This window comes from Hydractinia symbiolongicarpus, chromosome 3 (genome assembly GCF_029227915.1).
Source record: "Hydractinia symbiolongicarpus strain clone_291-10 chromosome 3, HSymV2.1, whole genome shotgun sequence".
In the NCBI taxonomy this organism is placed as follows: domain Eukaryota; kingdom Metazoa; phylum Cnidaria; class Hydrozoa; order Anthoathecata; family Hydractiniidae; genus Hydractinia; species Hydractinia symbiolongicarpus.
In genome coordinates, this window is record NC_079877.1 from 21592442 (window position 1) to 21605318 (window position 12877).

At 35.1% G+C, this 12877-nt stretch overlaps 1 protein-coding gene across 1 annotated transcript in view; it reads right to left on the reverse strand.

Moving 5' to 3' along the window:
* LOC130636188 (ribosomal RNA processing protein 1 homolog B-like) overlaps positions 1 to 12621 on the reverse strand; it is a 43073-nt gene extending 30452 nt beyond the window's left edge. The window contains exons 1-2 of the mRNA XM_057445828.1: positions 12452 to 12621; positions 2573 to 2652 (exon numbers count right to left, since the gene is read on the reverse strand). Coding sequence (XP_057301811.1) covers positions 2573 to 2652; positions 12452 to 12593 — 222 coding nt within the window. The 5' untranslated portion in view covers positions 12594 to 12621. The remainder of the gene's footprint in view (positions 1 to 2572; positions 2653 to 12451) is intronic.
* Between the last annotated feature and the right edge of the window lie 256 nt (positions 12622 to 12877).

The following is a 12877-nucleotide window of genomic DNA, read 5'->3' on the forward strand; positions in this document are numbered from 1 at the left end:
TTTACTGTCTTCACTTAAATTGAGGTGTTGATACCACTAACATTTAATTTCTTGACTAATCCAAGGTGGCCTGACTACAATTGTCTAACATGGCAAGAGCATCGATTCATTTACCAGACGATTTGCACGTGACTTTGACTGGTACTACATACATGCTGATAACTTCACCTAAGATGATAATTCTGGATTTGGTGTCATGTCTTTAAGAGTGTCATCTTTTTTATCTCCTTCAGGTTTATCATCTTTATTTTTCTTTTTGAATCTAAATTCATGAAGTTCAGTTGGGTGGTTTCCCTTGCATGTGCTGCACTTACGTCGGTTTTTACATGTTCTAGCACTGTGACTTGGTGTCATTGGTTGATAACAGCCATAACAGAGTCTTTTCTTTCCCAAAAACTTGCTGCGGTGGTCGATGTTATACTCTAGATATATCTCACATGGTCTAGATCGTGATTAACATTACAAATAGGACACGGTGGTGCAACGGTTAAGAGACACTTGTAACCTTTCCGGCCTTTTCCCTTTGCGTCTTTTTCCTTGCTGACAAACTGTTTTACAGCATCACGAGAATACAGTGGATCATTTATCAGTGCAGTTTCCATATTAACAAATTGGACAAAATTTTCAAAGACTGGTTCACCTTTACCTTTTATCCGCTTTGAAGCAACTTGACGTTTCCAACGGTTAATAAGTCCACCTGGTCATTTTGACACCAATGTGCCGATTATATCCGGACTGTTGAGAACGTGTAGGTGCTGACCCATGCAGATACTTTCACATTTTATGAAAAAAGTGTGAAAGTCTCTGAATTCTTTTGAATCGCTGTATTTTAAAGAAGACCAATTCTTAATTTCTTTTCGATAGCTGGCTAGTATGGTATGGCTGTTTCCATATCTTTTTTCTAATATTTTCATAGCATTGTTGTAGCCAATGTATGATGGTCAATGTATACAGTGATTAATTCTCGTGCTTCTCCAGCAGTAAACTTAATAAGCCTGGTGAGTTGTCTAACAGGGTCATCAATTTTAGATTCCACCACTTCCTTAAACATGCAGTGAAATAATGAAAATTCAGTGGGTCCCCTCTAAATTTCTCTATATCCACTTCAGGAGACGCTTGTTGTTTGAGAAGTTTACACAACATATCTTCTGATTCATGCTCTCTAAATCCTAGACTTTCTCTGGAGTATGATTTATGTCTCAATCCTGTGTTGGATGGTTTTGTATCATAAGGTATTTTGGTATTTTCAAACCTCGCCTTTTGATGATGAACATATGGTCTGACTGATTTTCCATAGCTTCTAGTCTGACGGAAAGCTTAGCAACTTCTTTGGCTACTTGATCCTTAAATGATGAGGTAGTGCTGCGTTTAGATGATGCTCTACTCCAGGTGTCATCATGTTCTGCAACTTGCTTCAACCTTTGTAGCTCCTTGATTACTCCACATTTGAAGATTAATATCTCTTCGTCCTTTTTATCATACCAATCATGCACGGTTTTATCATTGGGGTCTGATAATTGTATACATTGTTCGTTCCTGTATAGCAATGACATTACCCAACGGTAGCAAGTCGTTTACTTCTCTGCAGCGCCTAGAGATCCTTTTACAAATCCTTAATTTGTCATCAGTCAAGCACTGTAACTTATACACTCTCCCTTTCTCTGTAGGTTTACTGGACCTTCTGTGACTGACATGATTCATGTCAAGATCATCAGTTGCATCTCCTATTAGCCCATCTGGACTTGGTGGTAACACTCCCTGGGGCAGCACCCCTGGGTCAACTTTCTAAACCTGTCTGGGTTCAACTAACAAGTCAAGGTCTTTGTAATACTTGACTGACATCCTTCTAAACAAATACTCGGACGAATCAATGTTGCTTGTATTTCTACTTTTGTGGATGCAGGGGAATTGACAAAGCCAATTTCTAAACAGAGTGTCTTGCAACTTGCTAAAACATTAATACATAAGCTACATCAAGGTCAGAGCAAAACTTATGAAACAAAATGGCGGAATAAAGTGCCTTTCAAAAGTATATAAAAATACAAGTATATAAACAACTCACTAGAAATACAGTGGCTATACCACACCACAAGTGAGCAAAAGGGCAACCAAAGGATGTAAAAGGGTGGGTAAATGAATAATTCATTTACTGTACACTCAACAGTGCACAACAACGAACTAAAAGTGAATACTCCAACAGGTACACCCTACTCTTCCAGAGTCTTGTCAACATTGACTGAAAAAAGGGTGTGTGCATGTGAAGTATACTAACTTCCTAAGGGAGGTAACAAAAAACTTATCACCTATGGAAATGGATATTACTATTAGGTCTATTACTTTAAAATGATAATGCGATATAGAAAGCACAAAGTAATAAAATTTAATAACTTGTTAATGACATGAAGGTATATAATTACGTGGAACTATTGGTATTAAAAGTGTATCGGTTACACTTTGTGACCACAAGCGTTTTTAAAAATGTTTTAACACCATTAGTTCTTTCCTCTTAGACAGTTTGACATGCTTACAAAGATTATTTTTATGAAAAATACTATTTACTTATAGCACATACCTGAATCAAAGGCTTGTCTGAAAACCACATGCAATAAAATAAACCTTTCCATATTTTCAGCAGTTCAACTTCAAGAAGACCTAAAATTAAAAACGTTTATGTATCAATTAGATATTTTTGTTCAGAATTTTTCTTGTCATTTTAGTACAAGATGCATGGATTCTGAACATGAGGTCCCCACATTGTTTTAAAGCCTCTAAACTTAATATATTTTTGTTTTGCAGCTTTTAATGGTATAGTCGGGTGAAGAAAATAATATTTTAGAACGATAAAAACTTTATTAAGAATACCTTACTTGAAATTGAAATGATAACTTTCTATATGGTGCTCATTAATACTGAGAAAATATTTATTTCTTGTTTACAAAAATAGATATCATCTTTCTCACTAATACTCAATTTTGAACCACGCGCATGAAAAGTTACTGGGTTAATTCAGCGTTATATAATATCTCCCCCTGGTTTACTATATAAATGATAATTATATATTAAGACGTTACACAATTTCTGTTAATACGGAAAATGGGTTAAGTAAGTCTTCGGTTACACCTTATAATTTATTCACTGGAATATTTTCACGTTAAAGCACCTTTAAAAAAGGCATCATTTACATAAGGCCTTAAGTTTCCTGAAATAAAAAGGGTGTTAAAAAAATTTGTATTATGCTCTTTCTTTATAAATTGCTACCGATTCTCGATTTGAGAAGGGAATTGATTAGCTACCCTGCTAATTGACTAGCTACTCTGTTCTAAATAAATTTTTCATATCTAAATTATCTTTTTGCAGGGCTTTGTAAATTTTGATTTAATGCACACAGAGTTATGTATGCGACATGAAATTACGTACACGATTGTGCACAACAATTTTCGTGCACGTGATTTTGCCGCTGTGCGCGTAATCGTGCATGCAACTTTCAGAATTTGAAGGCAACTTTAGAAATCATCTTGAAATCGGTCTCGTAAATTTGTAATTTCGTAATGGTATCATGACGATAGATTGCTCATAGTTTTTTTGCTGTTTATTTTCTTCTAAAATTTTTATAACAAGATGTATTCATCAATATTGAGGTTGTGCACGAAAATTTGTGTACGCTGTTGAACTGTTACGTGCACGTTGGGTACACGTTCGTCACTGTGCACGCAATTTACGAAGCCCTGTTTTGTAGTGGGTTTAAAATTAACATAAAGAAAGAAATTATGCTAGCTATATATTTGATACGATTTTATGCATGTGCTTAATGGCTGGCCTTAGAGGTTTTGCGTGTGTAAGCCTATGCTTTTATGGCAAAGCCGGCAAAACGTGACTTTTAAGCTTTGCTAGGAAATTTTCTTTTCATCTTTTTACAATTAGTATCTTGACAATTATATTAAATTATTCTAGATATTTTTTAAATCATTTTCACTGTTTCAAAATTTGCTTTAAAATCGTTTTCCTTTATGTAGTTTAAACAAAATTATTTCGTAAATAAAAAATAAAACCTATAAAATAAAATAACATTGTTTCATGATATTGACATTTCATACCATGAAAATTGTTTCAATTAGTTTTAAAAATAAAATGAATTTGCAGACAATCCCCAAGAGTTGTGCACAACTGTACAAAGTATTAATTTGCAGCATCAGATATTGACACAGATAGTTCCAGATAGCATCATTGACGATGTTTCAGAACACAAGCATTTTTAATAATGCATTCACCCCTATTTCTAATAAAAAAATATCAATTGTTCACTCTTATCTTTTAATTTTGCAGAGACTGCCTTATGTTATTATTTTTAAACATTTAATTTGGTAGAATCTGATTTCGATTTCACATAAATATTACAAGTTAGATTTGCCTAAAAGATTTGCATGAGAAATTCTACATGATATGTTCACTTTTTGTTAAAACTTCATGTGACTGCAAGTATAGTATTGTGGATACTCCTGTGGAAGTATTGCATCAACAAAGCCTTTGGACAAATGTCAAATCACAATGGAAGCTCTGCGAAAAGGGAGAGCGCCTGATAAAGCGATAGAAAAGACGTATCAGAGTTTGTTTCATGGGAGCAGCACAAGAATGGCAAAAAGACGGCTCGAGCGCTCTCTTTGCATGCTATCTCTATGTATGCAAATGCTGTAGGGAGTGTTGTTTAATTAGATAGCCTAAAAGCTTTGAGAAAGAAATCGAGGAAGACGCAATTATTGAGACACACACCTTAAACCACACTCAGTTGTCCAAGAGGAAAGAAGATGTGAAGTAGGTAGATGAAGAAGAAAAAGATAGAGAATTGTCTGTGAAAAGTACCTGAACGATGTCATGAAAAATATGATGGAAACATCGCAAGCTGGAGGTCTACATCTCGCTGTAGAACTACAATAAGTTTCAATCTTTGTTAAAATATAATTATTTCTATCGCTTAAAAGCTTTATTTAATCCGCACAAGCCTTCTCGCTAGTTTATTTAGTTTCCATGCAAAACTTTTATTTAATAAAACTATTAAACAATGGCTCTTTGTGTCACATTGATAGAGTTGATAAAATTTGCAATTATGCTATTGGGAATAGTTAACTGTAATGTTAACACTATTTAACAATAGTTACATGCAGTTATAATAAGCTATTTTTTCTTCAAGAATCTTTTGTTTATTACGCGCAAGTTAATGACTTACAAGACTGGCAAAATAATTAATAAGAACAAAAGACAAACAACTACCGCCTCCGAGAAAAAGTTGTGAAACTTGAGCGTACGCATCCGGACTGTACTGTACTCTTTCGAATACCAGTACAAAGTGCCTATACTGCAATACCATGACACTAGCAAGATTGTGGTTTACTTTGTCATGGCAATCGACACTGAAAGAGAAAGAGATGCAGAAGAAAGGCCTGACACAGGGAGCAAAAAGAGGTTGAAGGTCAATATTCTCAACGAGGATCCAGGACTTGCAAATGCAAGTGATATGTCGATTTTGAGCTACTAGGAGATCAGCATTTCTTAAACATGAAGATATAACCAATCTTGTGTATAAAGAGTCCACTGGTGGATTCCAATCAGTCAGTGCAATAAAGACGAAGCCAAAGCTGGGCGCTTACACACGATAGGCTTTATAAAATATACTACTACTCCAAGTAAGGTGACTAAGGTCAAGGGCATTATATAATGACTGAGATTGGAGTTGTGCAGAAAGATCTAGGCGACTACAGTGCTGATCGCGAGTAAAGCTACACATCTTTGAGAGTGCCAGTACAAATAAATGCGTGTAAAATAGTTCAGAGTGAGAGTACAATGCGAGTGCGAGTGAAATAAATGAGAGTAATCTTTGTAATAACGCAAGTATGCAATAATTAAACTACTCGCGAGTAAATCTTTAAAAAATATATATCGTATTACTCACGAGTTATATTAAAGGAAAACATAAGACATTAATTTTAATTCACCATTTAATTTTTTTTAATTTAGTTTAAAATTAAAAAATAAATTTTAAAGTTCAACTTTTCCATCTCTTACTTCTTTAAATGCTTTCGCTATTTTCGTTATGTAAAATCACTTCCACCATGTTCTTTCACAAGGACAGAGTCAGCATGATATCTAGTTATAATTATGGTGGTCAATTGCAGGCCTATCAATAAGGGGAGAGCAATTGCTCTTGCTCTTGCTAACGCAAAGGCTCGCCCAATTCTGAAAAATGAGAAACTAGTGGAGCCATTAATTGCTCCCCCAATTCCAAAGGAGTTTTTCTGGCTGAGCAATATTAATTATCTCACATGGAAATCAATGTTCTCTTTCTTATTATTTACAGTAAAAAAATATAAAAAAGATAAAATAAAAAAAATAAAAAGACTGTGATAAAATATGCGTTTATAATCTTATTCCATTTATTCAGATTGCTCGCCCAGTTTAAATTAATGTAACCTTGGGAGAGCGATTTATAGCTCTGGTGTTATTTTCTTATTGATAGGCATGCAATTGCCACATGCAGACTTTGCTTTCTGAATATTTTTCAACAAACATTGCTTTATAACTCAGACAACAATCTGTATAATTTTAAAATATCGCCGTAGAAACAGGACCTCACAAAGCCTGTTATCTTTTTGTGTTTGTGGGGATGTTTAAAGATCGAAGCAACAAAAAAAATGTGAGGGATTTTTTTTATAAAAAAAACTGTAGGTTTACAAAACTATACTTACTGTTTAGAAATAAAATTGTAGCTTTGTGATTTTGTACATTCTTTCTGTTACCCCATCGCACAAATACATTGCCGTCAACGCTAAGTAACTTTTCTTCCCTATTTACAAAATCTTTAGTTTTGACAGAACCAATACATTTATCTTCATCGAAGAAGACGCATGCATATTTGATGTTTTAACTCTTGTTTGACTGAAAAATGATGATGCCATAGTGAACTCAGATAAACGAAGACACTTATAATGAATTCCTAAAGAAGTAAACTCTTTTATAGCTAGTTTTCAGCTTTTTTTGTTTCTTACTCTCATTGTACTCGGGAGTGCAAAAACAAGTCATTATAATAGAAATTTAATTACCTGCTTTGTTTTATACTGTAACTATGCTCGAGAGTACAAAAACAAAGGATATTAAACAGGCCATTTCGTGAGGGGCGTGCGATCGCACGCGCACGCCCCCACACACGCGCATATTTGTTTAGGCGTGCGATTCATCAACTATTTTAGCGAAAGTAGCTAATTTTTTATATAAATCACATAAAAATTTAAACTTCTGTTAAACCACGTAACTTTTTTTGTGATTACAAAATTAGCGCACCACGCATTTTAGTTTTATTGCAACAAATTACCATGAACAAAGAATTAACTTCCAGGGGCCTTACCAATGGTGGTCCTAAGGGATCGCCTCAAAATGTTTGTATGTTTTTTTTGTATAATTATAGGAACGCTAGAAGTAGTTCGTTTCGTGAAATGTAAATGAAGTTTATACGAACTTTTTTAATATACGATACGAACTTAAACAAAGTTTTTATCATACAAAATAAAATGATACGAACTTTGAACAAAGTAAATTGCTATACGATCTTGAAACGAACTTCAAAAGTACCGGCGTAATTGCGCATAATTATTTCAATACGAAACCAGAAACAAAAGAATTAAACGATTTTTTTAAAAAAAAAGATGAAAAGAAATGATACGCACTTTAAACGAAACCAGAAATAAAAAAAGTAAAATATATGAGGTTGACTTCTTTGAAAAGACTAGTATAATTGCATATTCATAGGTTCAATCTACACAATCTACGGCGATCTTTTCGCTTTATACGATCCCGTTTTCATGATTTTAAACGATCTACGGCGATCTTTTCGTTTTCTACGATCCCGTTTTCATGATTTTTAAACGATCTACGACAATCTTTCCGTTTTCTACGATTCTGTTTTCATGATTTTTAAACAATCTACCGCGATCTCTTAGCTTTTACGATGCCGTTTTCATGATTTTTAAACGATCTATGGCGATCCTTTTGTTTTCTACGATCCTGTTTTCATGAATTTTAAACGTTCCACAGCAATCTTTTCGCTTTCTACGTTCCTGTTTTCATGATTTGAAACAATCTACAGCGATCTTTTCGTTTTCTACGATCCCGTTTTCATGATTTTTAAACAATCTACGGCGATCTTTTCGCTTTCTATGATCCTGTTTTCAAGAATTTTAAAAGTTCCACAGCGATCTTTTCGCTTTCTACGTTCCTGTTTTTAAGATTTGAAACGATCTACAGCGATCGTTTCGTTTTCTACGATCCCGTTTTCATGATTTTTAAACGATCTACGGCGATCTTTTCGATTTCTACAATCTTGATTTTATGATTTTTAAACGATCTACGGCGATCTTTTGGTTTTATACGAACCCGTGTTCATGGATTTTAAACGATCTATGGCGATCTTTTTGTTTTCTACGATCCTGTTTTCATGAATTTTAAACGTTCCACAGCAATCTTTTCGTTTTCTACGTTCCTGTTTTCATGATTTGAAACAATCTACAGCGATCTTTTCGTTTTCTACGATCCCGTTTTCATGATTTTTAAACGATCTACGGCGATCTTTTCGCTTTCTATGATCCTGTTTTCAAGAATTTTAAAAGTTCCACAGCGATCTTTTCGCTTTCTACGTTCCTGTTTTTAAGATTTGAAACGATCTACAGCGATCGTTTCGTTTTCTACGATCCCGTTTTCATGATTTTTAAACGATCTACGGCGATCTTTTTGATTTCTACGATCTTGATTTTATGATTTTTAAACGATCTACGGCGATCTTTTGGTTTTATACGAACCCGTGTTCATGGATTTTAAACGATCTACGGCGATCTTTTCGCTTTCTACGATCTTGTTTTTATGATTTTTAAACGATCTACGGTGATATTTTGGTTTTTACGATCCCGTTTTCATGATTTTTAAACGATCTGTGAGATGTTTTTGCCTTCTACAATGCCATGGAGACGATCCCTAAAGACCTTAGATAATAAATCTAATTAAAATAAATGAAGTTCGTATAACAAAACAAACTTTATAATTGTTGAAAAAATTTCAATATAAAACTTTATTCGAACTACATACAAACTTTATTGTAAATGATACAAACTTTATACGAACTGGAAATTTTGATGATACGGAAAAGTTCGTATTAAAAATGAAATGATACGAAGGATTTAATAAATCGATACGAAGTTTTTTATACGAATTATACGAACTACGTACAAACATTTTGAGACGGTGCCTAAATGATCTACCTAACAAGTGAAATCCCCTTTATTGAGCCCCCGTGACAGAAATCCCCCGCGACAGGTTTTATCTACAATTAAATCCATGATATAATTCTTGTTCCGCCTGTAAGTGCAGTTTTGCAGACTTGCTTCATCCGTGCTCCGTCGGCGTTCACCTCCGCATTAGTTAAGAACCGCATGGCTGGATTTCTTGTGTAAGACCTGGTTACGAACGACGAAGGGGCCAGGCAATAGAGATTCATGTCTACGTAGTTCTTTTAACTAAGTCACGAGTCAGTGAATTAGCTAGGATGGTCAGGTTGGCTATAAATAGGCTTGCTTGTGCCGACCTGTCAGATCGGTTTGCCGACCTATTTTTTGCTTAAGATCGGCAAAATTTAAGAGCAGCGTTGATGTTAGACAGAATACCTGTCTCTCTTTTCTGCTTTCGCGATTAGATGTCTGTCCTGCTTTTGTAACTCTACTTATTTTGCGCGCTATCGCAGAAGGGAAAAATGATGAGTTTAGTTTACTAGACTACGTTGATGTTTGCGCTACACATTAAGAATATTAAAAATAATATCAGGAAAACAAAGTTTAATTAGACAGTAAATTCTAGCTCTTTTTGTATCGTGGGATGAATTAAAGTAGTAGCTTTTTCTGTTGATTTTTTAATATTTTTTAATAAAAAATATATCCATCTACTGAGTAACTTAGGCAACATCGTCCCCACGGATTGTTGAGAACAAGGTTGGCAATACTCACTTAAGCATCATACCCAGCCTGGGACGACAGGTTAAAGAAGTTTAATTTTTTGCCAAGGAATCTACAATGAGGGTGCCGACTCGCCAAAAGCGCTGTATATGTGAGAGCGGCCACGGGCATTTTACGGTTTTTTCAAGGCTTTCATCTGTAACCGCCTGGACCCGTCCAAAACCGCCCAAATTGTGCCCGAAATGCAACGCACACAAGCTCATTTTGTAGTTATTTAAAATTTGTCAAGAAGAAGGAAGGTGCTATTTTGTCATTGTACTCTCAGGTTATTATTTGTGGGATTTTATTACAGCTATTTATTGAATAAATAATGTAAAAAACAGTTTTTTTCAGAACTCTTCCACTACCACTGGTCGACATTAAAAGAATAGATTATACATGGTAATAAATGTTTAAATAAATGTTGTTTCGGGTTTCTCCGGGCAAAATTTTAAGTTTTTTTAAAACGCCAGAAGTTGTCCGACAGCCTCTGTGGTTTTTGAGACGTTTCCAGTGAGTCGGCACCCTCGTACTCTAAAATGGTGAAGACAGAGACTTCCTTTGGCAGCAAATAATTTACTGATCATGAGCACCAGGGTGTTCAACCTGAAAATGCAAAGCATTGAAGTGCTGGATAGCAAGCACTTTAATGTTACCATCAATATTATTGCCATCAATACCAATGAGAAATTGAGAAGGTCAAGGTAAAGGAACTAGAGCTGAATAGAGTGCAGCCAAAATTTGGAACAAGAACATGGCCAAGGCTCAGAAGAAGATGCGAGCGCTAGGTGAAGTGTGGTCCTTTTTAGTATGTTTCTTCGCTCAAAGGTTTCATTACGACTTTATATAAATACATGTAAATCAGAAGTTATCAATCTACACTCAATAATACTTTAAGGCTTCAAAAAGGCTGAAAAAGACCTTTCTTTAGCAAGCTTCCACATCTTTCTGCCCACGCAGTTGTTACAGTCAGAAGGGCTTACCGCAGAAAATATAAACATTCAAAATGGTCCATGATATGAGAAAAGTTTTTTTTGAGGTAGGAGGTCCCCTTTAAGGCCACCATCAAAAAAATGCAATGTTCGCATCCTGAAGACCTGCCAAAAATGAGTCAGGCGAGCAGTCAGGCGTATTTTTTCTCGGGATTTTCAGATCGGAGCAAGCAAATGCGTTCCCAGGGCCAAAACAGTATAGTGCCACATTACATCGTTTGTAGACCATTTTTCGCCACCCTGTAAACTGTCAGTAGCCACAGGAGTGCCCTAAAGGAATTAATTTTTTGTCAATTTCGCATAAATTAGTTCTGGTGAAAATTTCTTTTGAAAAATATCTCTCAAAATTTTTTTCCGTTTTTTTTTCCCGACTTACCGACTCAGGTTTTTATTACTAAAAGTGGGTCGGTCGGAGGACACAACATATTTTTAATGACAGCCTAAGTGTTCCTTCACTCACTCAATCGAGTGGTTGTGAGAAATTGCCGCCAGTGCCAACTCACTCGGTCAAGTTGTTTACCCAATCGGGGTACACTCACCTGATCGGGGGAAAGATCCCGTACTGACAAACAGCCAGTCAGGGATAACCACAAATTAGGCTATCATGCCAAATTAGATAGTAGCTTAGTTAGGAGATTTTCCATAGACTAGTTAGGAGATCATCTCCTATTTAGGAGATGTGTTTTCTTCTTTTATGATTATCTCGACAACCACGTCTTGTCGCGCCATCTTTTTTTTGCTGTTTTATTGCTCATTACATCATCTTCATTCGAGCAAAATTTTTTATAGTTTGCTTTACTAGACTAAAATTATACGTCAAAAGTCTTTGGACCGGCTAATTAGACGAGAAATAGTCTATTTAGGCTATGCGCCACCATGTTGAAATTATGCGCGCGGGAAATTTAGTCTTTTTCCAGAACCAACCGTGGTCGTAAAACAAAGAAGCTGTAACACAGAGCTTTTTCTTTAATCAAAACAAACTAAACGCTATATCTTCTGACAGCGCAAATAACAAAGAAAAGTATATTTGGACCATCAAAAGGAGGTTCTATAGAATGTTTTTAGCTAATAAAATCATTGTGACTATGCACCAGAACAGCGATAGGCAGCAAAAACCATGTTGATAGCCTAATTAAGAGAGATAAATCATCTAAATAAGCTATTGTAAACTAATTAGACTACCATAGCCTAATTTGCGGTTATCCCTGGACTGACAGCAAAAGTAAAGAGTGATGTATATAGCTAGCTATATGACTATAACAAATTAATAAATATATAAATAAATAAATTTCTGCATGAATTAAAAAAGTTATGCTGACAAGAAACCCAGAAGTGACTTCCCCCCATTCTTATGTCCCTGTCTTATATAGCTAGCTATCCTACCTTGGGTTTTTACGGTAGCCTAATTTGTTGTTTTTACGGTTTATATATCCTTACCATTCTTCGACTTTTCTTTGCCATTAAGCCATATTTTGAGTCTTTTTACGGCTTTATCTCTTACTTTTTTATCGTTGTTCGCAAGCTTTTTAGCAAAGTATATTTCTGCACTGCCAATTTCAGTTTGTGCACCCGGCGCCATTATGGATATTAATTCCACTCACATGTGCAAAACGATGGCGAAAGATGGTTAAGGGCCTGTTTAAATTTCATAAATCTTTTATCGACATGTCTTCATTAAATAAAAAATTCTCCTGTAGCACAGAGTTTGCTATTGGATGCTTGCTGATCACTATAGTCAAAGAAAACACATGTAAAACAGTTTCCAAATAGTCCAACGCCATATTTTTTTACTGATCTGTTTCTACATAGTCTATAGAAGAAAAAATAGAAAAAATAGAAGAATAGACTGGTTTCTATAATGTT